This window comes from Porites lutea, chromosome 14 (genome assembly GCF_958299795.1).
Source record: "Porites lutea chromosome 14, jaPorLute2.1, whole genome shotgun sequence".
Lineage (NCBI taxonomy): Eukaryota > Metazoa > Cnidaria > Anthozoa > Scleractinia > Poritidae > Porites > Porites lutea.
In genome coordinates this window covers 18,723,295-18,748,974 of record NC_133214.1, presented here as the reverse complement: position 1 = coordinate 18,748,974, position 25,680 = coordinate 18,723,295, and the positions used below count along the sequence as shown (strand labels likewise).

Genomic DNA, 25,680 nt, shown 5'->3' with positions numbered 1-25,680 from the left:
GAACATTCACTTGGATTCATGCTTTGACTCATGCTTTCAACTAATTTTCTCACGTATCATGCATGTATTACTTGACACATCAGCCGACATGTTGACCCAGAGTCGGTCTACTGATATGGTGACCAAGAGTCAGCCAACATATCGATTGAGTATTGGCCAATAGTGTCCATTGAGGGGTGCACAAATTACACAAGATCCGAACACATTGATCATGAAACAGTCACTACTCACAGGAGAACAAAAACATCACACGTCGGAACAGCACACTCTTCTGGCTTTTGTCCTGGGATAGATTTTAGCGGAGCACCATGGGTAAGAAAATTTGGTAACCTATGCATCTGAGAAATTTTGGGAGTCAAGTGACTGTACGCCCACCTGACCGACCATCCATATTAGGCTTAGACTAATTTTCATGTCTACAAATTTGGAATACAGCGAAAGAAAACAACAAAGACAAAGAGATTTTAGGCGACAGGCCAAAGAAGCTCAATGAGAAAAAGAGCGACAGCTAGAGTGAGAAATAATAGACAAAGGAAACATTTAAACTTATTTTGTTGAAAGAACAACATGAAAATTTTGTAGCGGCAGTGAGAAAATAAGAAATGCTAGCGGCCACCTAAGGTCCGTCGAACGCACGTGATAAAAAATAAAAACCCGCGGAGGATTTACTGACTGCCAGCGCAAGGGGTTAGGGGTGGGGGAAGTAGAAAATAGGCTCGCCGATGTTTTCGAAAAGAACGAAAAGAGCACCACCTAGGTGAAAATGAGCGCCAGTAAAGAAAGTTAACAAGAACAAGTATGACATTTCCTCCATAAAACGTGTAACCAGTTGTAATCAGAAAGTTTCTGAAAGTTTCCAGTTGTAGTCGTGCAAAATAACGGCAAAGAATACAAAAAAGTGTGCTGCACGTGCAAAGTTGCTCGCTAATTAGACCTAATTGTTTTTTCACCGTTCTACTTCGCCGCTTAAGCTTAGCATTACACGATTTTATATTTTGTTTGAGTAAAATATAAATACCATCGAGAGCTTCGCTTTTTGGCGCTTTTAGCCCTGGCTTAATTTTTATATTAAGATAGATGATATTAGCTTTCTAATATCGAGCTAAATACTTTCATAACGTAAGCTTACCTGTTTCTTAACGTAACGTGGGCTGTTGCGGTAGTCGAATGGCCATCGAACTCAACTCCTCAATAGAACTTATAGAGGCTGTTTGCATAAATATGATACCGGAAAGACAATCATTCCGGTTTGAGTTTCGTTCCAGAGGGAAGTTTGTAAATATTGCATCCGCAAACATGTTAAAATTGCTCAGGTCAGGAGTACAAAGCACTACACATTGCTCGCAACTTTAAAACGCGAGTTTGGCGCCGCTCGCTCGGAGGAACTGGAGGTGAATCAGTGAATAGTTGCAGGATATTCACTGATTGAGTAGCCAATCAGAGCGCGCGAAAAACACTATCCACTGTTTTAGTATATACTAAAGATTTTAAAATAATGATCACACTTTTATAACACTCAGAATAAGCACTAATCGTATACTGACAAAATTTTCAATAAAATGAAACGAGTGCTACTTGGAGTTTCCTTTCTATTGAAATTCTCGGGACCTGGGGTTCCTGTGGTATCGTAGAAACATTTTCGCACATTTTTCGTGCCGCTTATATGGAAAAAATATCGCAAATAAGCGATAGTGGCCGGTATGCTTTTTGGTTACTGAGAGTGTGCAAAGTTCGCTTTTAAATATTTCTTTCTTTTTTAATTTGCTCTCATTTATTTCGTAAATTTAACTAATCTAAGGTCGATATCTTTGCCAGAGTACTTTTACAAGAGAGCAGGAGGCGAATGACATTGACTCTCACCTTGGTACTGTAAGGACAATTTTTAATACGATTACAAGAACTCTGCTTTGGTTCAACAACAAATCTCCGATTCTTCGTCGATCATCATTTATCCTGTGGACTGAAAAACGTCCTTTTCGCGTGCTGTTTTCTAATATCATCACTTATGAGTAGTTTGTAGCTGCTGGTTTGCCTGGTTAAAGGGGAATAATCATCTCCCTTGGAAACCTGTTTTCGTGAAATTATATTTGCGGTTTTTGTAGCAGACGTCAGTAATCTAACAGACTACACTTCGATGACTGCAACTTTGGTCGATCAGTTTCAACATCGGTCACCTTGGTTTCAAGTGTTTACAATGCTGAATTCGTGGGTGATTCCAGTCTTATGAATAACCATTTTCACTTTCTGTTACCGCACTGAATATGGAAAAATTTATATGTTTCCATCAGGTGCCTTAAGCAGAGTTCAGACCAACCCAATCTACGTACTCGGTCCAGCTGCATCCTCTTATTTTCTCTACGAAAAAGCGTCTTATTTTACTGCTCTATCATGCGATTTAGGTTGAAAAGAACTTGTAAATGTCTAGGAATTTTGGTAGCCTGTACGATTGTTTATTTCTTCGTAAACTGCGGTTTTGAAGGCTGCGGAAAACAACAACTTGATCCTATACACGTGGCAAAGTCGCATCCCAAACTCGGGAAAATGATAAACATTGAAGACTTCTGGACTCCTGTAAAAACGAAAATTGTGCCTGACGGAGCAGGATCAAACGGCGAACCTGTTCAAACGGCCCCGGAAAATCAGCAAGACAAAGATCGCGCTTACGCAGAGTATGGTTTTAATCAATACATCAGTGATAAAATTTCTTTGGATCGCACGATCAAAGATACCAGACATAATGCGTAAGTATAATAGATATCATGCATGGCTCACTATCAATGCTCTGTTTTTGTGTCTTTGATCACGCTTTCTTTGTTTGAAATACATATGTATTTTGGTCAAGGTTCCTAAAAAATTAATGAGTTGAATTTCAAGCTCTCCTTATGAAAGAAAGTATATAGTAATTGCTTTATTTGTTATTATATTTTTCTGCCCTTTGAGATTTTTCAAGCACTTTCATAAATACTCATTGACTTACTCAATTTTTCTCTTGTGAGAATTAAAACAGTTTCAAAAAGTCTCTTTTGGGATTGTGCTGTATTTGTAAATATTTTACCTTGGAAGTTGATAGCTACCTGATTCTGTGTAACTTATAGTTTTCTTATTGAAATCAATTATTTATAAAATGTTTGGTGTAACATATTTAAGATATTTTCTTGATTAAATTCCATGACCCTGGATTAATCCTGGGTCTAAAAGGAAAAGTTGTAAGTAAGCCCCTTTAGCATTTATTTATTTATTTATTTTAACTGTAAGATGATTGCGAATATACGCAGGTGTCAAGTATGGTCATTAATATCCCTTTGTATAACAAACACTGGACCCTAATAAACTGCATTCTTAAGAAAATGCTTCATCCCCTCGGTCAAGTCTAAAATAAATACTGGTAGTACAGCCCAGGGGGTACTCCCTCACATAAGCCATATAGGTATCTGCCACCCCAAAGGTCTGGTTATCCAGCCTTTTGGTCTGAAAACGGGTATAGACCCTGCCCATTTTGGAGTGGAATCGGGTATGGTTTTCAAGTGAACTACTGGAGTGTATAAACTTATTAATTGTTTCAACTCCAAATTAGTAAGACAGGAAGAGAAATATGCCAGTTTGGAATAAATCTTAAGAAATCTTTTTTGTTGGTTGGTGTTCTAATCTGAGTAATAAAGACATAATTTCTTAGAGGCCAGGTCTGAAAAGGGGTGTGAAAAATGACATTTTTTGGTCTCAAATAGGCTCAGGACTTGGACAAACAGGCGGCACACCCCCACCAAGAATTCCCAGGAGTACCTGGGGCAATACAGTGTATGTGTTGTAGGTCAAATTTAATTTCAAGTTAATTTTTACTTAACCTAGGAGAATTTGCAATTTTGTAAATCTACCCAGGTTCATATGAAAATTTCAGTACTGAAAAGCTCAAAATAAATTTTACATTGCGATTATTTTGGTCATGCTTATTATTAAAGCGGGTTAAACCAATAACCTGTCATTTACAGATTAGTGACAACGGAATTGTTACTATGCTATTTTTATGATTTTATTTCCTTTAGATGCAAGAAACGAACATACCCTTGGAGTCTTCCAAAGGCTAGTGTGGTAATTGTGTTTCATAATGAAGGTTGGTCAACATTATTACGCACAGTACACAGCGTAATCAACAGGTCGCCTCCACATATGTTGCAGGAAGTAGTAATGGTAGATGACTTTAGCAATAAAGGTCAGTAATTTACATATTTACAGTAAGATATTACTGCTAACTGCATGCTTAGCTCAACAAATTGGATATTACACTTCAGCCATTTAAGTCTCAAGAGTGATCAACGTCAATTTTCTCCTTGCAGTATTGATTTTAATGCAGGAAAAAAGGTTTGACAACTAATAAAATGGTCACCAAAGATCTTTTGTAAATTTTTCTCAACTACTTCTTAAGTAAATGTATGGAGATCAGTCTTGTAGAATTTGTGTGTTGATATGGGGGCTTAAGGGGTTAAAGTGCTCAGCGGAACAACACTCACGGTCTTGAAATAAAGATGAGGAATGTGTTGCCTTTGCTGTAATGTATGCAATTGATTAGACATTCTTATCAGTCTTCTCTGACCTGCTTTTGTGTCAGGACCATTGACCCTTTAAACCCTGATATCAAAGTATAAATTCTCATTTGTTGTCTCTATACATTTCCTATAGAAATAGTGGGGAGAAGTTGTTACAGTATCAATTAAATTCATCTTGTGTTATCAATCCCTTAATTCTTGTGACCATAACAAAGATATTACAAGGAGAAAGTTGATGCTGATCACTCTTAGGGCTTAAAGGGCTAAAGAATCCCCTGCGATGCTTGAAAAGAAAGTAGGGAGTTAGACTCAGGTGGCGTGGTCAATGATTTGGGGGTTGGTTGTTTCTCTTATAGTAATAACTATTATTTGGGTGGTTAATGTCCAACCAAAGATTTGTAAGATATAAGCATGTTTACATCCCAGTAATAATTAATATCAACCCCAAGCCACCCAACCCCTAAAACATTGACCATATCAAATGGCTCTACTCACTCATCCCTTCTCTTTTAAATGGTGCAGCAGTGGTTATCAGTTTCTTGATATGCAATATTATATTGGCTACCTGTATCTTCTGGAACTTTAGGGCTCTGGACCTACCAGTATGGTATAAATAAGAAAAAAGCCTTGACTTAACTACAATGATTGGGTTTGACGTCAATCACTAAAATGACATGTTAAAAATTACTACTTTTTTATCCTTTTTTTCTGCAGAATTTCTAAAAGAAAAACTGGAAGATTATACAAAGAAATTAGGAAACGGGATAGTCAAGATTGTTAGGACCAATGAAAGGGTAGGCCTGATAAAGGCAAGATCAATTGGTGCCGTTAATTCAGTTGGAGAGGTTGTACTTTTTCTGGATGCTCATTGTGAGGCTAATGTGGGTTGGTTACCTCCTTTGCTGGAACGTATCGCTCTTGATCGTCGGACTGCAGTTTGTCCAACAATAGACTTTATTGATCATAACACTTTTGAATACAAACCTATGGATCCTTACATAAGAGGGACTTTTAATTGGAGATTTGATTACAAGGAGAGACCAGTTCGACCTGAAGATATGAGGAAAAGGAAAGATCCTACTCAAGAAGTCAAGTATGTTTAGAAAAGAATAATTTCTGTTATTGGACCTGTTTCACACAGCTTATTTTGAGGTTTTATATTTTGACAAATATGCTAAAGGTAGGATCTTGGAAACATATATAAAAAAACAATATTCAGTGGGGATTAAGTTTGTTGATTTTGCAAGATAAATTTTTGTTCAAGATTTTGGTAGCTGTCAAAAAAAAAAGCCTGCAGATTGCTTGTTTTGGCTGGAACGATTTGGAAGGTTGAAATGGCGAGAGACTGGCTTTGAATCATCATTTTACTCATTCTCTCAAGCTCTTGAAGATGTTTTTGGAAACCATCACCTAGTTGACTGCCTGTTTTGCCCATGTTGTTAGAATGCAATCTCTGATACTGTGGCTCCCCCAATAGTAAAGAATTTTGGTGTGAACCAATCAAAATCTATGGTTTGCTGGTGGGTTCATCCAATTTCTAAGGAATACTGACAATGAAATTCCAGAATGAACAACTCTACCTTCAAAGCATCTTGTATTTGATTGGTTCTGGATTACATGAAACCCAACGCTCAGTTCGTTAGATCAATCAGTCAGATATATTTCTGTTTCTTTGCAGATCACCTGTGATGGCAGGAGGACTTTTTGCTATCAATCGAGAGTTTTTCCATGAGCTTGGGCTGTATGATCCAGGAATGTTTATCTGGGGTGGAGAACAATATGAACTTTCCTTCAAAGTAAGTTAATTCTGCTCCTTATTTACACGTCAATCACTTTACAATCCCAAAATAAGAATGCTTAATTACGCTCACTGGGATATTTTTCTTATTGAAGTACCATCTTTCCATCAAAAATTTTTCTTTGTCAAAGCACTTGAATGGGAACATCTTAGTTCTTTATTTGGCCAGATAATGCACATGAAAGAACTCTGTTTGTTCATGGAGATAAAGATAAGTGGCTCAATGGAGGAGAAACTATTCCTTTGTTGATACACTCCAAAAAACTTTTTCAGGATAGAAAAGAAGGAGGCATTCCTCATGAAAAAAATAAAAAAGTGAGTGGGGGAATAGAGGGTAGGGGCAAGAGGTTCTTTTATTTGCTGTGGTAAAATGGTAAAGGTGCCCAGAGCCCCATGTGGCCAGAGCTGAGGACAGTTTCTGTAGCCCAAGTCCCCTGGGAGTATTGCTGCCAACCCCAGATGCAACCTCGTTCCCAGGGTCCTCTAGGGGGCCGAGTGGGAGAGGACCCTGGGTACGAGGTTGCCCGAGATGTGATGCTAGTACATTATTCAGGATGAAATTGTATGACAGCTAACTCTCCTGGCAGCTATATTACAATGAAAATGTGGACATGTTCTTTAGTGATAGTCTGAGGATTATCTTTAATTTGTTACTTAGTTATGGCAGTGTGGTGGCCAGTTGGAAAATATCCCTTGTTCACGTGTGGGACACGTCTATCGGCATCATGTCCCCTATTCCTACCCGAAGGCTGATGCTACCCTCATAAACTTCAAGCGAGTGGCAGAAGTTTGGATGGATGAGTATAAGGAGTGGCTATATGACAAAAAGCCTGAGCTGAAGAATGTAGACCCAGGGGATATCAGTGATCGGATCGCATTACGCAAAAAACTCAAGTGTAAAAGTTTCAAGTGGTACATGGAAAATGTTGCTAATGACACTGTCAGATCAATTTATGAACCTCTTAGGGCTAATGGTCCAGTAAGTAACAACTGAACAAAACTATGTAAATTACTAGCCAGAGCTGTAATTTTAATTAGTTAGAGAACTTTCAGTATTTAAGATTTTGTAAGCAGTTTTATTTGCATGACCATGTCACTAAATTATGTGAAATATAACTTACATAGTTAATAAAGAGGTAACTTCTAAGGGTTAAGATACTTAAGATATAACTCAATCACATCTCACATAATACTGCTTCACCAGTAGAGGTGAACAAAAGAGACAAAGAGAACGTTACATGGCCAACAAATAAGGAGACTGCACCATTCCAGAACTTGTTACAGCCTAAACATTGGGTGGGCTTTATGTTAACATTTCATTAATATTGATTATTTCAGTAATTCTCCTCGCTTTTCCTCTGAATTTTGTATGGTATAATTGTAAGGAGAAAATTGATATTGGTCAATCCTGGGACGTGAATCAGGGGACAGGGACAGGCTCAGTCAATTGATTGCAATGCCAGGCAAACTGTAAAAGGTCTTGTTAAATTTTACAGTAGATAGTTAATGCAAAAGATGACTACATGTGGTTTCTTTTTCGTTGTTCCTTTCTTCTGAAATAATAATTATTTAGTAATAATTATATCAGAAGGAAGAAGACAAAGAAAGAGACAAGAATCTTGAGTCCTTGGAGGATTCAAACCTGTAACAATCCAGTCCAGTCTGGTAACAGTCCAAACATAGGGTAAACCTCAGGTAATCAGTTCATAAATCATTATGCAGTACATTTTGCCTTTGAAACTTAATTGTCTAGTTTTTATGTTTTAATGTCTTTGTTTTTGTGTTGTGTCAGGGCTCCATTTAAACTAGCTCTGCTAAATCAGATGCCCCAGGATAAATATTGATTAAAAAAAGTGAAAGATGATGTTGGTCACTTTTAGGACTTTTAAAAAACATTAAAAAAATAATAAGACCCAGTGTATTGATTGCAAGGTCAGGCAGACTATCACATACAAAAAATGAACAGCTAATACTTAAATTTTCTCATCAATAATTCAAGTACAGTTCTGTTATGTAGGGCTGTATTCAGGTATTGAAAACAGTTTCCTGTTGTTTTTGGAACAGATGGCAAGGATTGAAACTTGAATTTTTTTTAATACTATGCCTGTAAAAATCACCAAAAAATATTATGGTTAGTGCTCTTTGTTCTGATATCTCTTTCATAACAAGTCTACTGGAGCATTTTGTGTGAGGGTAAATGCACTAAGAAATGACTTTAGCATAGAGTGGTTTTCGTTTGAGTGTCGTAAAACCAAAACCAAAGTAATTACTCTGGCCAATCACATAGGACACAGACAATACATTGAACCAATCAAAACTCGAAGTAATTACATGTGGCTGACGCAAAGCGCGGGAAAATGCATGCGAGCGCGTCACAATTGGCTTTGGTTTTACTTCTGATTGGATGAAAAGGTGGCGCGAATCTTTTAAGCCAATCGCATCGTGTAGAAAGTGCAAAACCAATTACTTTTCGACACTCAAATGAAAACCGCTCTACAATAAATTGACCTTAAACAGCAATACCCTCAAGACGTAGGCCCTTCTAGTTCCCAGTTAACTTGTGACCAACATCAATTTTCTTCTAACATCATTAGCAGATCATCAAGAGTAAGGGTTATGAGAGTTACTTAATTGGTACTAAATTCTTAAAAGAAATATATGGAGATAAGTCTGGAGAATTTGTATGTGGATCTTGGGGCTTAAAAGGTTAACAGGTTAGAAGAAGGGAAGATGAGGGATAGGTTGTGAGTTTCCCAGAATCTTATAACTTATTCTCACTTACTTTTGCGAGTATTAAATTTTGCGAAAAATCATGAGTGATGTTTTGCGAGTAGGTATTTAATTTTATGGTTTTTAGCCAATTTTTTTGCCAATTAATGATAAAAAAAAATTAAGTGAGAATAAGGTACTGATTTAGCTATTTCTTTTTTCAGATTCGCAACCCAGGGACTAATCTCTGCTTAGATTCTTTGGGAAGGAAAGCTGGAGGAGAAGTGGGACTAATGAATTGCCATGGAATGATGGGAAATCAGGTAAATTACACACAAAACTAGACTGTCCACAGTCCCCTAATTTCCCTGTGAGATTGTTGAGGTTGAGTGCTTTATTTGCTTCCTTTGCGCTATGGGTGGGTATCTTGATGAGTGTCAAATCTACTTGATCCTGACGACCTCACGAAAAAATAGGGGACTGTGAACAGTCTTGGACAAAACCTACTTTACAGGCATTCATTAACGAAGCCTTTTAGGGGGTGGGGGGGGGGGGGTTACGTATGTCCTTTTGCGTGTTTAGGAGGAAGCCATGTCGCTGTGAGTATTTTACTATTATATTACACAAATTTTGTGTTTTTCTCTGTTGCTGTCATTTGCATCATTTGTCACCATTTCCCCTTTCCTATATCACTGTTTCAAGGTGATGTCGCTTGTCGGAATTTTTCCCCAATAGGGCTTCAATAGAATTAACAGACACCTTATCCTTAAAGTTTTCCTAGTTCCTGAACAACGCCCTCTACAATGGACACGTTTTTCAGTTCTTTTGCATGACCCTTGCCTCTCTTCCTTTAGCACAAGTTTAAGTGAACTCTATTTCTCTTCAATTTATTGGCAGGCTTTTCAGTATACATTTCTAGATGAGTTTCGTCAAGATGAAGCTTGCTTGGATGTTAGTCAAAGCCACAGTGGAGCAAAAATAACATTTTATGGCTGTCATGAACTCAAAGGAAACCAGGAATTTAAGTACACTTCGGTAAGGGAAAATAGAACCTTGAGATGACATGCACTTACTCTTGATCTATAGACTACTGTCCTTGGGACAAATTTTGTTAGTATCTTTAATTTCAGAATGTTTGTTATTATTACAATACTGCATTCTAAAAACGTGGAGGAGTTGGGGTGATTTAAAGGGTGCAGGGAAGGGTGTGGCAAGAGTCCTTCTTTTCACCCATCCCAGGGCACTCTGCCTAATCTTCCTCAGTGATAAGCGCAAAGATGGTGGCCACAGCATTATGAAAATAAACAAGCAGCTTTGTTTGCCCAAAAAATAGGCTTGCAATGCAGGTGAGATATCTTCATAAAATGGTGTTATCATTTAACAAGTGCCTTGCGGTCCCCCCTCCCCCACCCTATACAATGCTGAATCTCAGGAAACTATTCTGCTGACATGGGTCCAATGTTCTGTTGGGGGAGGGGAGAGTGATTGGACATGTGTGGTTTAAAATAAGAACTACACTCACAGACTTTTGTTCATGATTGAAGGCTTCATGTAGGTTATCTCAGTAAATCCACTATTAAGGCATGGGTGGGTTGGGTAGCTGTCAAGCCTACAACGTTTAATCCTTTAACCCCTTAAGATCAAAATGTGAATTGTCTATTCATTTCCTACAGAAGTAGTGGGGAGAAGTTGTTAAAATATCAAGCAAATTCATCATGTGTGATTATGTCCGTAATTCGCATGACTACTCTGTTTTACAAAGCATTGATATTACAAGGAGAAATTTGATGCTGATCACTTAAGGCTTAAAGGGTTTTAAAATAAAATTATGTTTTTTACCTTATTTTCTATTTACTTTTTTTCTACAGAAGAAGAAACTTGTTCATGTCATTACAAACAATTGCGTGACAGCAACCAATAAAGGATATCCAGTCATGGAGCCATGTGTAGACAAGCCAGAACAAATATGGGAAATTAAATTAAATGACCTCTCAAAAATAACAACTAAAAAATTAGCTTAATTAATCAGATTTTATTTCATTCACGATAAAATCAAATCCACTAGATCAAAGCTCAAGGCCTGTGTATCAATGCAAAGAAAGCTTTTTTAGCTGAAGGCTGATGTTACTGCAACCTAACATATTATGTCTTGTAAAGCCCACTGTGAGTGAACTCACCTCACAACATTTACTTGACTCTCAGTTGGTTAAATAAAATGCAAAAAAGTTGAACAGTACTTGATTCTACCTTGAATAACACTTGTTGAAGAGGAAATGTTGCAAGATAAGTCTATTTCCAGGGGTGTTACAAACAAAATTGTTAAACAGGTGATATGTACAGCTATATACGGAATTAGACAGTGTACTGAGGTTAACAGTTGCCTCTTCTGTTCTTCTCTTCTTTTGTGGAAATACTTGGGATAAACACTTTCACAGTAGAGTAAAATCCACTATGAATTTTCAGCTTAAGAAATACCTGTACGTTGAATAACTGCTGGCCTCTTCTGCCATTTACACACTTAAAAATAAATATTATTTTGTGTTCTTCAGTTGGTTAGTACAATGGTTAAGAGTAGCATGTTGTTCTTATTTTCCTAAGAAGCAGCTATTTCAGTGTCTTCGGTATAAAAAGAAATTTTAGAACTCCCAAGTTAGTTCTTAAACATAATTTTCACGGGTTTTTAAATTAAATTTTGGAACATTTTTCCTGTACATGAAATCATTGACTTTCTAAAAGTCCATTGGTAAAAACGGTAGCAATTTAACCAAAAGCATGAGCAGAGCAAGTTTTCCTTGAGTCTGACTCCACTAAAATCGATTAAAATACTAAATAGGAGTAATAGTTCTGAAAATCTTTGCTCTTTATTGTTTCTTTTGGTACTCTGTGACAAGTCGCCACCCTTACATATGACATTCTAGCATCTTAAGAACGTCTCAAAGTCTTAAATAATTAATCAACAAAATACAAAGGATATTAATGCAATAAGATGGAAAACTACTCTTTTTTGCATTCTTAATTTTTCCTTCTAAAATCATTTTGTTTGAGAAGTAATATCAAGCATTTACGGTGTTTCATCACCACATGAAACACCTCAAAGTTTGTCAAAAATACTCTGCTACATGTCATTTTTTATTATATTTTCAACTCTCTTCTCAGTGTTTCATCTGGTGACGAAACACTGAGTCTCATGCGTGATATATTACATCATCATAAGGTTGTTTGATCCAAAAAATCCTGTTAGGAGACGTCGGTAATTGTATGGGTGATGCAACAAAAAATGGCAAAGAGCTATAACAATCACTAATGAGCAGGCATGTAAGTTTTTCTTAAATTTCTTTGCCTTCATCTGAAAAACAGTTTTTGAGATGGAGTGGAAATTGTGAAGGCATGGCAGTTAAAAAACCATTTCTTTTTTCTGCAACTTATACTCTGTTTCTATTAGTTCCATTTCTGGATACTTTGATTACAATGTACAAGCTAGATAGAGTACGAATATATTTTGCTAAAGTGTTCAAGAAAAAGAATATACAGTTAGGTATGTTTTTGATGCTGTGGTATTAATATTGTAAATAAACCAAGTAGTACAACTCTTACTAGTGTTACAAGAACAAAACTGACTACCATAAAATTTATAACACTGACAGAAACTTGCACCTCAGAATTTTTACACAAGGTCATAACTTTACAAACAAAACATTAACAAAGGCCTGGCTAAGATCATATTTGTAAAACATATTATCCTGGCAGAGTTAAATTCAATATGTGCTATGAAACTGGCATCGATGTCACTTGTTGTTCAGCTAAAGCAAATCTTCTTTCACTGCAATAATAATAATATTAGTTTGTTTGGCTTTTGAGGAAAGGAACTTTAAAGAGGGAAAGCTTTAATCTTAATTTTGCTATTTATCATTAAGTCTTTGGGTAAAATTCTTACTACTGTATTTTAAAAGGATAAGTCGTTTGCTCTAACAACAATCAGGTCTAAGTTATGTAGTTTATTAAGGGCAAAGATCATAAAAAATAATGATAGTGTCGCATAAACACTTTCTTTACTGAACTACTTATTAATAATCAGTGTGTACCACAAAACATATCTGACTGAATTTATGAAAACATGGCTTCAGTGAGTGTCTAAAAGTCCTCTGCTAAGAGCGTCCTTGGTACCAAGATTTTGTCCCTCCCCACCCAGGACAATGGGTGACTGTCTGTGCCTCCCACTGAGCTCTGCAATTATCGTGATAATCATTCTCAGCAGAGGCCTGATTCAGCTGGCTAGGGCAAATTAAGAACAAGTTACCTGCCAGTCAAAGCCTGTACTGAACATTGCTGCTTTCTGAAGGGGTTGTGTCAAAACAGCCCCCTTACTACCCCACTAGTTTTGACCCCAGGCCTGATCCACCCACCCACTGTTAGGGCAGTCCCTGGGCTATCCAGCTGTACTGACCAAGATGGCACGCCCCCTATTTTTTTGGTCACTGATGGTGGTAGTGGTAGGGGCATAAAATAATATAATTCTATTTAAAGGTACACATACTGTTTCAAATGAACATTTAAGCAACAGATCAAAAGGAATAGGATACGCTACCTTACGTGTAGAGCAGGAGAAACCCATTTTAGTGAGGACGGTTTTGCTGGATGAGTAAACAAACAGTTTGGTCTGGTGCAGCTAAGTCCAAACCGACAAGGCTGCCGAGAGATAAAAAGGTACAAGTACTTACTCAACGCTGTTGTGATTTTAACTGCGGGCAATGAGAGGAGCCCACAATCCCAATCTCCAGGTGAACAAGTATAACCAAGAAAATGCACTTTTGCACCATGAAAAATTAATCTAAAAATTGTCCACTTTTGGTTATTTTGCATATTAATAGTTGTGAAAACGTTCTGTTTTGTGCAATATTAAATAATAGCGCAATTTATCTTTTCTTAAGAATGTCCAGTCTGGAAATTTTTCTTTCTTTTCATTGAAATCATCTCTAAGTAAGTAATGCCGTTTTTTACATATCCAGAGGTTAAAAATCTCTTACCATTTTCTGTTATTTTGAAAATGTCTATTTATGTGAAAAGCTAAGTTAACTGACAGGCACTATTAAGTATCGTAAGTCCACTATCATTGTTTTTATTAAAGTGAAACAATCATGAAATAACTTTGAAAATTTTCAGCACAAATTGCAGCATTTCTTACCAAAACCTAAAATTATAAATCACAAAAATGTTCATAGTGTGTTCCTGGTGCTGGCTTTAAGGAAATACTGAAATGAAATGCCCCAATCATTGCATCCTTCAATATAAAAATGTATTGGTCTTTTAAACCATGGATGTTTTCACCGGTTTTGTCATATTAATGAGTGGTGGTATTAAATTCATCTAACATAATGGACGGACATCAAAAAAATCATTGCAAATTAAGTAACAGACAAGCCCCTGTATTACTGAGTGTACTTCACTTAATAAATTTGATTACGTGTACTGTTAGTAGATTTACCAATCACTGGTAAATCTATAGTAATTACTACTGTACCTTAGGTTGTGGATGATAAAAGGGACAGTCAGCTTTTGTACAGGATGGATAGAACTTGCAAGGAATGGGCTGGGTACTGGGTGATGGTGGCACAAGGACACTTGGTGATGGAAACATGAAACCTAGTGGGATTGAAAGAGAGTAAAGGAATAAAAAATTTTGATTTTCATCAACAGCAATAAGAACAACATTAAGAAATAAGTCAATGCTTGTTTTTTAGATAAATATTAGCGATAAAAAATCACGACGTTTCAACCTCTCCGAGGTCATTTTCAAGTGTATAAAAGTTCTCTAAATTAGCATAAATAAGTTAAAAACAAGTTATAATAGATAAAAATGTGATGAACGCTAACATGTGATAACATATGTAAAAATGTAAAAAGTGCTAAAAATATTCTGGAAAGAATACACCACGCATTGTTGACTCACAAGAGGCGGCTTGTCTTCCTTGACCTTAATTTCATCTTTGATCTTCCTACTTGTGTAAACTGGGCTGATATCAGCCAAGTGTAGCCTGTGTGATGCAGGCTATGTCGGCTACACGTGCCGACACCTACACCAACGAATGGAAGAACACAAAGGATCGGCAATCGGAAACCACCTCAGAGAGCAGCATGATATGGAGCCTGAAGACATCGCACAAAGTTTAGAATCTTAAGAAAGTGTCAGAACAAATTTGACTGTCTTATTTTTGAAATGTTTTTTATCCAAGAACTGAAACCGACGCTTAACAAACAGTGCGATTCAATTTGCGCCAAATTATTTGTTTAGAGTAGTTCTTGTTAACATTGTTTTATTTCCATTGTTTTTTGACTTTATAAATATTTTTAGCACTTTTTACATTTTTACATATTTTATCACATGTTAGCGTTCACCACATTTTTAATCTTTTATAACTTGTTTTTAACTTATTTATGCTAATTTAGAGAACTTTTATACACTTGAAAATGACCTCGGAGAGGTCGAAACGTCGTGATTTTTTATCGCTAATATTCATCTCAAAATCGATTTCTAAGAAACTACTTATTAATGCTTGTTTTGTTTGTAAAAGACATGGGCTTGATTAGTAATCACTATAATGGAATCAGAATCAGACTTTATGGCTGTATGTTATGAAACTCTACTGGGAAAATGATCATTATAACATCTTGCCTAAACAAGACGTGTTGTGCTGCAGCTAGTTTGCACAAATCATAATTATCATAGTTTTATGTAACACTGCTCTGCATTAACTACACATCCCATTCGGAACTATTATTTTTAAGAAAAATTAAGAAAAGTAAAAGTCTTCAACTTTCATTCAAATACCTGTGACAGGAGCTGGTATAGGAGATGTCTGTTGTTTACTTTTTAACTTGTGTGTATATGGACAAACTGAATTAGTACACCTATAAATGCAAGATATACAGAAAACAATGAAAATACAAAAATTAATATGTATATAAGATCGAGCAAGATCAACAGTACATATGTAATTTGTTTTTGGGTGGAAAAATAAACAAAGATAATTATTATGAATTATGAAGGTCTTGGAGGTGTTTTCTACCATGGCTGAAAAAGCCAAGGTTGATAACAGGCGGATAACACTCATATTATACTCAGACTCATCCAATAGCATTACAGTTAAAACGTATTTGACACGGCTGACACTGGATGCTAGTTGTTGACTAGATACTTCCTTACCTCAGTCAACCAGTGGAGTAATTTTTAATATAACCCATAGAACTATGAGGTAAATCATACAGCTTTTACTGAAGTCTTCTTTGTCAAATAAATAAATAAGGACTGATAATTTAACAGGTTAGGTTCCCTCAAATGGGGAAAGATCCTTTACCTTCCATTAAATTTACATGGTGGATGAATAAATCTACAGCTGTCCCCAAATCTACAGTTGGGAAATGATCTGAAAAAAAAAGAGACAAAATAATTATGTAACCTTTATTTGAACTCTAGTGAGTGAACAGAGTGCAGAAGAAGGCAAACTAAACCAAAAAATGATGCCAAGGAATCTTCACTTTACATGGAAGAACCTTGTCTCATCAATGTTCTATTGTCAGATCACTAAAAAAATCTGAAAAAAAATATCCATTTGACTTCACTCTAGACAGATCTACCACTGCACACTGACATGACTATCTAAATAATTTAATCAGACCTGTCAAAACATTTACAGTCTGTAGCTTTCCTCTGATTGTCATGAGTTTGATCTTTAGCAATAGCTACTCTAATAATTAAAAAGACAGAGATAGGAAAACAAGTCACAGGCAAAAAGAGAGACTATAGTATCTCTTTCTTCTTTGATGCTACAGTCACCTACAAACCACTGTATTTTTCTTCTAACTGCAGCTAGAACACTGAAATCTGTTTATAAATCACCTGCATGTTACTGTTGGATGATAGAAAGGACAGCTCTCTCCATTTTTGCACTCTGGCCAAAACTTGCACTTCTCTGCTTGTTTGTTTTTGTTTAAGGTAGTATCCTCATCACCCTCATCTTAAAAAATAGAAAAAATAAATTACTGCAATCACACTCTTGTGAAAGGCCAATTTACTAATCATTTCTGAAGACAGGTTAAATACATGAAGCTCTAGTGACTGAGGTTGGAGGGAATAAATTCTAAAGGAGGGGAAATGCAGTAGGTTTGTACAGTGCCATTTTGTTTCTGTTTTTCCTTTAAATTTACAAGGAGAACTTTTGATTTTTTTGCTTTTATTTTTCTCTTGATTTTGACACCTAAAGGAGGGAAAGAATAAAGTCCATAATACCTGTAAACCCTCTTACTTATTTTCACTTACCATCATCTCCAGCATCAAGATCAAAAGTAATCTGTTTTATAAATGGTTTTTCAGGGGCAGTTGTCTCTGCCTGTGATTTAACTTGTTCGGTCACATCAGATGTGTCTATCTCCTCAAAATCATCAACTTCAGTCTTCTTTTTTGATCTCTTCTTCTTTTGCTTTTCCTTTTTCACCTGGTCATCATATTTATCTTCCAAGTCGCTATTGGCACCATCTAGTGTTACAATAAACTTAGGACTTGATGGTTTTTCCCTATGAAAAAACAAGCAAAATTTTAATACTGTATTCACACTAAGTTGAACTTCAACAAAAAACCAACACCTTTTTATGTAAAATCTCAAAAAACAGAAACCTTGCTACTTGGAGGTTTGAGCCATCTACTTTTTGAGGAAATACATGTAGGGTAAAGTGAGAGAATGAAAGCCTGAAATTGCCTACAACATGCAGCTACCAAGCCACCCACATTTACATCATAGTTGTCTACTTTAAAGCTTATTGAGAACCCTGTTAAAGGAGTCTTACATACTTTTTGGACTTGACAGCTCGTCGTTTTTTCCTTCTTTTTCGTCTCTCTTCTTCAGAATCTTCCCCTCCAGCCTGGCTGTCCGCAAATGCAACAATTCTTGTATCAACTTGGACAGGCTCTCCACTGTAGTCCAGTGTGTCTGTCTCTGAGACATGAAGCTCAATAACTGGCTCCTAAAACCAAGACCAGGAAAATTGAACTCCAGATAATCTGTCACTGATTTTCACACATGCAGTTACTGTACATTTTTAAGAATTTCAAGTCACTGCAAAAAGTGGGAAAAATGTAAAATGAAATATTTCCAGCTTTTCAGATTTTGGTATAATGTAACCCTTTTTTGTCTCAGTCTAGAGTGAACAACATTGACTTTCTCCTAACCTTATCATTGCATAATCAGAAGAATAGGTTAAGAGAATTTTTAAAATGATCATCAAAGGGAGAATGTTTTGATCTTTTATCAAGTTCTCTCAACTCATTCTTAATTCATGGAAATCAGTAAAGAAAATTTGCATGTGGATATTGGGCCATAAAACAGTTAATGGATTGTGGAAGTGTGGTGGCTGAGTGGTAAACATGTCAAACTTTGCTGAAACCACCGCCTCACAATCATAAGGAGTAAAGAACTGTCATCTCTCTCAATAGACACTCTGTGAGATAAATAGCTCCCTAAAACAGTCACCTACAATTTGGTCCCAATCATTTTCAGAACAGCCGATCTCTATCAGGCAGTTAGTTTTCCAAAACGGAAACTTGCTCCTGTGTGTCAACAGAGTTTGCTGTAAGCAACAAGAATAAACTTGCCTCTGGTTCCTGTGTAGTTTCCACTTGTTTATTTTCTTCTTCTGCTACTTGTTCCTCACTTCCCTCATTATAATCCTGGCCTCCCTCTTCCACTGCTGTAGATTCCTCTTCTATTTCTCTGCTGCTCTCTTCTTCAGCATTGTCTTCATCTTCTACACTCTCATCTACTTGCTTCATTTGTAAGAACTGTTTTTGTAGCTCTCTGTGTTGCTGTAACAATAGCTCTTTTTGTTGCTGCTTCTCCTCATAGCTGTGAGATCTGATTGGTGATGGGGGAGAAGTAGGGTCGTATTTCAGACTGGACGAGAGTGCTGGTTTTTTAACAGAGTGGTGTGCAGCTGCAACGGCTTTCATGAGGAGATTGCCTGAAGCCTGCTTTGAAGGTGGAAGTGTTGGTCTGCAAAGAGAAAGCATAATTTTACTCAAACTCATAAATATTCCATGAAGTGAAATCAAATGAAATCATTACTGTGACATCGATTTCTGATACAAATACTAACGTCTAAACACAAAATTTTGCAAACATTGAAAGCAATTTACAAACATGGGGTATATCAGTCACTTGACAAAAGGTTTCATCAAATATCCAGATGCTAAGAAGTGGGTTGAAAAAACAAGGAACAGCAGTCTTTTCTTCAGACCAACTTCAAGATGTCTGGACATCGAATGAAACGCTGGGTGAAGTGCTAGACATATAAAAAACATTCAAGGTAATTCCACAATGTCTAATTTGGGAGCCTGCAGATGTATATGTTGTAGTTAACTTTTATCTCAGGTAAATTTTATTTTTCTTTTGTTTCAACACCATTAGCATACATTAACATACCCAAAAACAAAAGAAAAAGAAAAATTACCCGAGATAAAAAATTAAGTACAACATAAACTTTATTAATCCTTTCCTCCTTTAACCCTTTAAGTCTTTTAGAGTGATCAACATCAATTTTCTCTTTACAAAATTAATCCATTGTCAAAAGAAAAGGTTGCAAGAATTAATAGAATGCTCACCAAAGGAAAATGCTTTGATTTTCTATCATATTCTCTCATATTCTTACCGGTTCTTACTCCAATGAGGGTGTCCGGATAGACAAAGTACAAGAAGGCTAAATGATTAACTCCAAGAATGAATGGAATTATTTCCACGTTCCACGCACAATCATCGCACATGACAGTGCAATCGTTATGTTTAAGTTCTCTCATATTGGCTTACATGACACCAGAAAGCACGCAAACTATTTTAAGGTATCTTACATGAACTATTAAGCATAGTGTATTGAATGTGTAAAAGAACGTGATGTCTTCCTCTAGTTCGAGTAATTCTTCAGGGAAATAAATGTACATAGCTCAGTCTGGAGAATTTAATAATATTACAGTGGTGAGAAGTATGCTTTTATTGACCTCAAATATCTTTGCTGTTGGTCAACCTAGAAATCTAATACCTTTTCACCCTCAGAAAAGCTTGGAATGAATCGACAAACATTTAATGTGGGATGGGAAACTTACTTTCTTTCTTTGACTTTCACAACACTGGGAAGATTGGATGTTCTAGAATCCTCGTCATCAGAGGATGAGTGCTTTCTCTTTCTTGTTGAGCCTCTTGATGACAAGCCAACAGTTTTTACAACATTATTGCCCATTTTTGGCTCTGGGAGACAAAACATTCATGTAAATATGAAATGAAAAACACACAAACTCACAGGGATCAAAAACTAATGTTACAGTCAACTGTCACTTAACGGACACCCAGTAATGGCCAGTGCCTCTCTTTACTCACTGCATTGTACATTTTACTCACTTAACCCTTTAAGCACCAATAGTGACCACCACTAATTTTCTCCTAACAAAATCAATACGTAATCAAGAGAAAAGGTTATGAGAATTCATGAAATGATCACCAAAAGGAAAATGCTTTGATCTTTTTACAAAATTAATTCTCTCAACTGATGTTTTAGGAATTGTATGGACATCAGTTTGGAGAATTTGTTTTCTGACATTAGGGCTTAATGGTTAGTGACCATCCTAAAGGTGTCTGCCTTAGAAGGAGAGAATTGACTGTATTTAAAAAGAAAATTACAAACAAGTAATTGCCCAATGGTGATTCAAATCCTAGGCATGCTTTTTAAAAATCACAGGTGCTATTTCCACTCTTTACTGTTGGAAGATAATATCTTGCAGTGACAAGAAAATTGATGTTTTTGGGTCACAATTCAATTACATGTAAACATATGTAAGTACATACTTTCTACTTTTTCATGCTTGCTTTTTAAATGTTCCCTTGCATCAGTTCTGATAGGGCTTCGTCTTCTCTCTTTTGGAGATGGTTTTACTGTAGCATCTTTCCTTTCCTTGCCTTTGACTAAATCTGTTTTTACCGTTTGAGAAATGTTTCCTTCGCCCAATAAATTTGACTCTTCTGTATTTTCTAAAATGAAATAGAATAATATAATAATCATTTTCAGGAATGACACAGCTTGAATAGTTTGTACAAGAACCTACAAAATTAAAAAACTGAAAAAAGTGGAGCTGTTGATGTATGTTCCACAAGGAGTAAATTCTATGGTATACAGACACAGTGAACTGGCAAAATTGCTTTGCAAGTTATCACAAAGCGATATTTTATTTCATTCAACCAGTCACTGTTTAGTCAAATATTACGTCTTAGTTTTTGTTAAAGAAGCTGCATAGTAGAAGAGGGGCTGATTTGTACTATTGACATGGTTTCATAAGTACTGAATTTGGTTACCTTGTAAACTTGTGACATCTTGAAGCTTCTGTATAATATTTACAAGCCTACAGATCAAAATAAATTTGAGGAACATTATGTTATTTACTTTTTTATCTATCAAAACAACAATGCTGCTTTTTTTTTAAAAAAAAAAAAACATGAAACTAAGAAAATCTTCATAACAATATCAGTGATTTATCTGGCAGTTCAAAAAGGCACTGGAGGCAAATCTGACTGAATTAAATTTTAAAAAGCGCATATTCCAAGAGAAATACATGTTTCTCAGATCACACACTTGGTACATATGTACTATACTACTAAAACTTATGTTTCTCTCTTTTGTCACAAATATATTTAGTCTCCCCAATTACATCATGGCCATTCTTGTAAGTAAAACAGTTGCCAAGAGAATTTACTCACCATTCAGTGAATAATGATGTGTTTGTACCCAGAAATAAAACCAAGTCCTCTGTCATCTGTTCTTTGCTTCTTTTGTTGGCCAGCATAACCATGATATAGTCAGGAAGTTCATCATCTTTATTAAAATAATACAGTCCACTCATTAGGCCATAAGGAACAGTGAATGAAACAGCAGTAGTCAAAGAAAGCCCTTAGAGGATTTTATAAGTATTGAGTAGAAGTCCAGTAAAGATACAGATACAGAGAGCCAAGGAGGAAACTTATCTGAAACCCTAAAACAGTCTTACGCGCATTGACTGATGGCAGATGATGATGATGATGACACAAGATATTGAGAGTTTATACTATGACTAAAAAGTGTGCTGGTTAGTTAATGGCTCTTACGTCAATAAAAGACATACAGTCGACTCCTATTGTGACCAATTCTTATGACCACTTTTTAAACCAAAAATTTTACAAATTTTTTTTGTTTTCTGTTTCCCGAAAGCAACCACCGTGCAAGATCACGCATGATCGTAAGAAAACCATTGCTTGAATGTGTGGTTCCAGAAAATATCCATACCCCCCCCACGGATGGTTAATGGAAATTCCTAGGGGGTGGGGGGGCTAAAGGGTAGAATTTTCCGAGGGGTACAGGGGTGTCCACGAGAATAATTTTCCACAGGGTTGTAAAAGACGCGATCGATCATACGAGACATACTTAAGTATATGTGGATTATTTTGATTTGTAGCACAACAAAAATTAGAGGTAGATGCCCTTTCGAGAAAAAAAACTTCAAGATGTTTGTCTCAAACGTCGATCGTCTTCTTTGCCGGGAGTTCGCTATCATCTCCGCTCTAACGATTTGTCCGCATGCTCTAACGATTTGTTCTAACGCTCTAACGGATTGCTCTTACGATCTAACGGTTGCTTCTATAAACAGCTAACGGTCGGTCCATCCAACGTTTGACTTTGACGAAGTCTTTAAATAAATATAGTCCTTCGGGCAAATCGATCGCAATTCTCAACAGGTTACTTCTCCGGGAATAAATTCTAGCGCATCGATTAATAATAATTTCTTTATGTCGAACATGTATCTAGATTGTGGACTCGACTGCAGATAGTCTGACAAAAACTTACGCTAATCGAGAATAAACGTCGTCTAACTCGGCGATATATTTCTCGAGCTTTGTGTAAACAACTTTATGCAAATTTCTGTTGACATTCAGTGAGCTCGTCGCGACAAAGCGTTGCGTGACGACCCAAATGAGACCTCTGCTGTATTTTATTATTGACTTCTAATAGAGTACCGTTGAAGGCAAGCTGTTTGTCCAACAGACCTTTCGCCAAATCAACTTTTGCCCGAAAATAATAACGATCTGTTCCTTCTTTGTGGAGAAGACTTTCGATCACGTGCTAGGCAACGAAATAGATCATGTTTCACTGATGTTCATTTCTGAACATGAATCGATGCAAATATGGGACGCAAAATGAATGTTTGGATATTTTGTTCTTTTATAACCCAGATAGGTTTTTTTGTAATTCCTGAGATTTGTTTAACTGCAAGTGTAATTCATTCAAAGTTAAACTAAATTACAAACATCGAGAGATCAACTTTGTGGTGACTTTAGGACCCGAGGCCGAACAAACGATAAACTTTGTTGTAAGTTAGTTTTCTAGTAGATCCGTTTTGAAATTCGAATTTCTTCACATAGTTTAATGTTAAATCAATAGTTTACTTTGAAGTTATGCTGTAAATGTTGCATTTGAGATGAAACCGTCTTAGACAAGACGTGTACATAGTGAAACTTAATTACAGTACCAGACATTATCTTTGTCTAACTTTGTCTCTAGGTAGATTCGTTTTGAAGTTTGAAAATGTTCACATAGTTTTATCTCAATGAATAATTCAAATTTAAAGTTATGTTTTAAATGTTTTCTTGAGATGACATAAACTTATTAATCTCTGTTCTGCCTTGCGCGTTTGGCTGGAAGGACTTATTAAAAAAGAGAGACCGCTCATAGTCTATCAAGCGTGGTCTACCTACGTAAGAAATACATATTGTCTTGTAAAAGATTACAAATAGGTCAAAGATTATAAAAAAAATGTGTCTTAAGATGAGAACAGTTAATTTTAAGCGGTACACGGTCGATTATCTCTAAATATGGCAAATTAAGACCATGAAAAGGAAAATAGGAAATTCCTGGGGGGTGGGGGGGTTATACATGACCCCTCTGGAACGGAAATTCCGAGAGGGTGGGGGGGTCTAATCGGAAGAACCATCCGTAGGGGGGGTATGGATATTTTCTGGAACCACACAATGTCTCAAAAGTTCAGTTTTTAATACATGATTACAGCAGCTGACTAAACAAAAAAGACTGTAATATGATCTATAGGATTCAACGTATGTTACAAATTACCCAATACATCAAACTGTCAATCACCCAACTTAACTGGGCCTTCTTTTCCATTATAAGAACTGCTTACCAACGTATGATCCTAGCTCTCTTAGCTTTGTCTTGATAGCACCCTGTTAAGTAAAAAAAAAATGTTACTTTTCATGTGTTCTTGGTATTCAAGACCTGGGTAAAGTTGTTTGAAAGGCTAATAATGCTATCCAGTGGATAAATCTCTAACCAGTGGATAATGCAATAATTGGTTTTTCTCATACCTATCCACTGGATAGTGATTTATCCACTCAAGTGTGCTATCCAATGTTTGAACAACTGGGGCCTGACTAATTTCACTTTCAAACAGAAATACAATTTACTGCTTTCTGGTTACAAAAAAAAATTTGAGGTAATTTTGTCACAATGACTAGGTTAACTGATTGAACCTTGAATAACAATGGTCAAAAACATCAAATTTTATACTACGAAATTACTTCAAACAGTTTTCATAAGTCTCAGCCCTCTTGTCCAAACTGAAGTGAAAGTGTTGAAAAAATGTAGTTAACAGAACTTGAATTTAAGCCGTCTCCTCGAGTCACAACTCCTCAGAGAGACATAGTTTGTGTCCCACAGAGAAAGCTGAAATTCAGGCTAGTAGTAAACTTGCTCTCGGAAAATTTATATGTAACAAGTTGTGAAAGAAAACCAGTTGTTTACAACATGAGACAACGACAAGAAGTCAGGTTGATAAGAAACCTTGTGTTTCTAAAATGACCATGTCATTGTGATAGGTTCTTATGTTCTGTCAAACATCCAGTAAAAGACAAGTCATTGTGTATTCATACTGTTGACAAATTATTTAAAATCAAAGTCAGTCTGCGATCCGCAGGTCAGCAGGTCAGATAGTCAATTAAATTTAGTCGCTTTTTTCAAACAAGTACCTATAAATTTATCGATGCACTTGATTCACAACAGAAAACAGTCATTTCCTTTGACATGTGTTGTTATGAGAAGCGCTAAAGACAAACAGCTGAGGATTTTTCTGTTTTATTTGACAAGTGACACATTTCTAACACACAATTAAATGCCAACAGACCATAGTGAGGAATTAAACCTTACTTGTAGTCAAAATAATCCAAAATTCCAATGACCTTAAGTCTCAATTGGTTGAGCACACTTACCCTTATCTTCTGGCTGATCTCGTTACCAATTTCCATGTCAAAATCCTCTTAAAATTAACAACATTTGCCTCGCAAATCGTAAAGAACCGAGTTCTTCGAGCAAGTTGTTGTACAACGCGAGGTCACATGGCTACTTTTTGGCGGTAAACAGCTGGATGAAAAGATCGCGGATTCGATTACAGGTCGTGACACTTCGTCGATTTTGTCGGAAATGTTCGGATTACGAACTTAGCGGACACCACTAAAATAGACAACATTAGTGTGTAGGTCGTTATGGCGGTTTGTAGACGCACCG

The 25,680-nt window shown here is 36.3% G+C and overlaps 2 protein-coding genes across 3 annotated transcripts; one reads left to right on the top strand and one right to left on the bottom strand.

Annotated features, from left to right (window-relative positions):
- Nucleotides 1-1,685: 1,685 nt before the first annotated feature.
- Nucleotides 1,686-12,394, top strand: LOC140924605 (polypeptide N-acetylgalactosaminyltransferase 10-like). 2 transcript variants are annotated; one of them, XM_073374626.1, is made up of 8 exons: nt 1,686-2,741; nt 4,041-4,207; nt 5,256-5,634; nt 6,220-6,337; nt 6,998-7,318; nt 9,273-9,371; nt 9,946-10,083; nt 10,917-12,394. In XM_073374626.1, exons 1-8 carry the CDS (start codon nt 2,389-2,391, stop codon nt 11,067-11,069), a joined length of 1,728 nt encoding a protein of 575 aa, XP_073230727.1. In that variant the 5' UTR covers nt 1,686-2,388; the 3' UTR covers nt 11,070-12,394. The 2 variants fall into 2 exon arrangements, with proteins under 2 accessions (XP_073230727.1, XP_073230728.1); XM_073374627.1 differs by lacking the exon at nt 9,946-10,083.
- Nucleotides 11,066-25,657, bottom strand: LOC140924604 (zinc finger CCCH domain-containing protein 14-like). Its single transcript, XM_073374625.1, has 15 exons — nt 25,386-25,657; nt 24,302-24,344; nt 21,834-21,948; nt 21,432-21,478; nt 20,928-21,110; nt 20,192-20,333; nt 18,692-19,088; nt 17,891-18,063; nt 17,363-17,616; nt 16,943-17,060; nt 16,401-16,469; nt 15,875-15,954; nt 14,567-14,688; nt 13,634-13,734; nt 11,066-12,868 (listed from the first exon to the last, which is right to left on the bottom strand). The coding sequence occupies exons 1-15, from the start codon at nt 25,419-25,421 to the stop codon at nt 12,814-12,816; spliced, it is 1,935 nt and encodes a 644-aa protein (XP_073230726.1). The 5' UTR covers nt 25,422-25,657; the 3' UTR covers nt 11,066-12,813.
- Between the last annotated feature and the right edge of the window lie 23 nt (nt 25,658-25,680).

Excerpts from the sequence above, each read along its gene's own strand:
- LOC140924604 (XM_073374625.1), bottom strand. The coding sequence starts at position 25,421 with ATGGAAATTGGTAACGAGATCAGCCAGAAGATAAGG. Across the intron at positions 21,949-24,301 it reads AGAGCTAGGATCATACGTTG|ATGATGAACTTCCTGACTAT; the intron begins GTAAGCAGTTCT and ends ATTTTAATAAAG. Across the intron at positions 13,735-14,566 it reads TTTATCATCCACAACCTAAG|CCTTGTCGGTTTGGACTTAG; the intron begins GTACAGTAGTAA and ends ATCTCTCGGCAG.
- LOC140924605 (XM_073374626.1), top strand. The coding sequence starts at position 2,389 with ATGCGATTTAGGTTGAAAAGAACTTGTAAATGTCTAGGAATTTTGGTA. Across the intron at positions 5,635-6,219 it reads GATCCTACTCAAGAAGTCAA|ATCACCTGTGATGGCAGGAG; the intron begins GTATGTTTAGAA and ends GTTTCTTTGCAG. Across the intron at positions 9,372-9,945 it reads ATGGAATGATGGGAAATCAG|GCTTTTCAGTATACATTTCT; the intron begins GTAAATTACACA and ends ATTTATTGGCAG.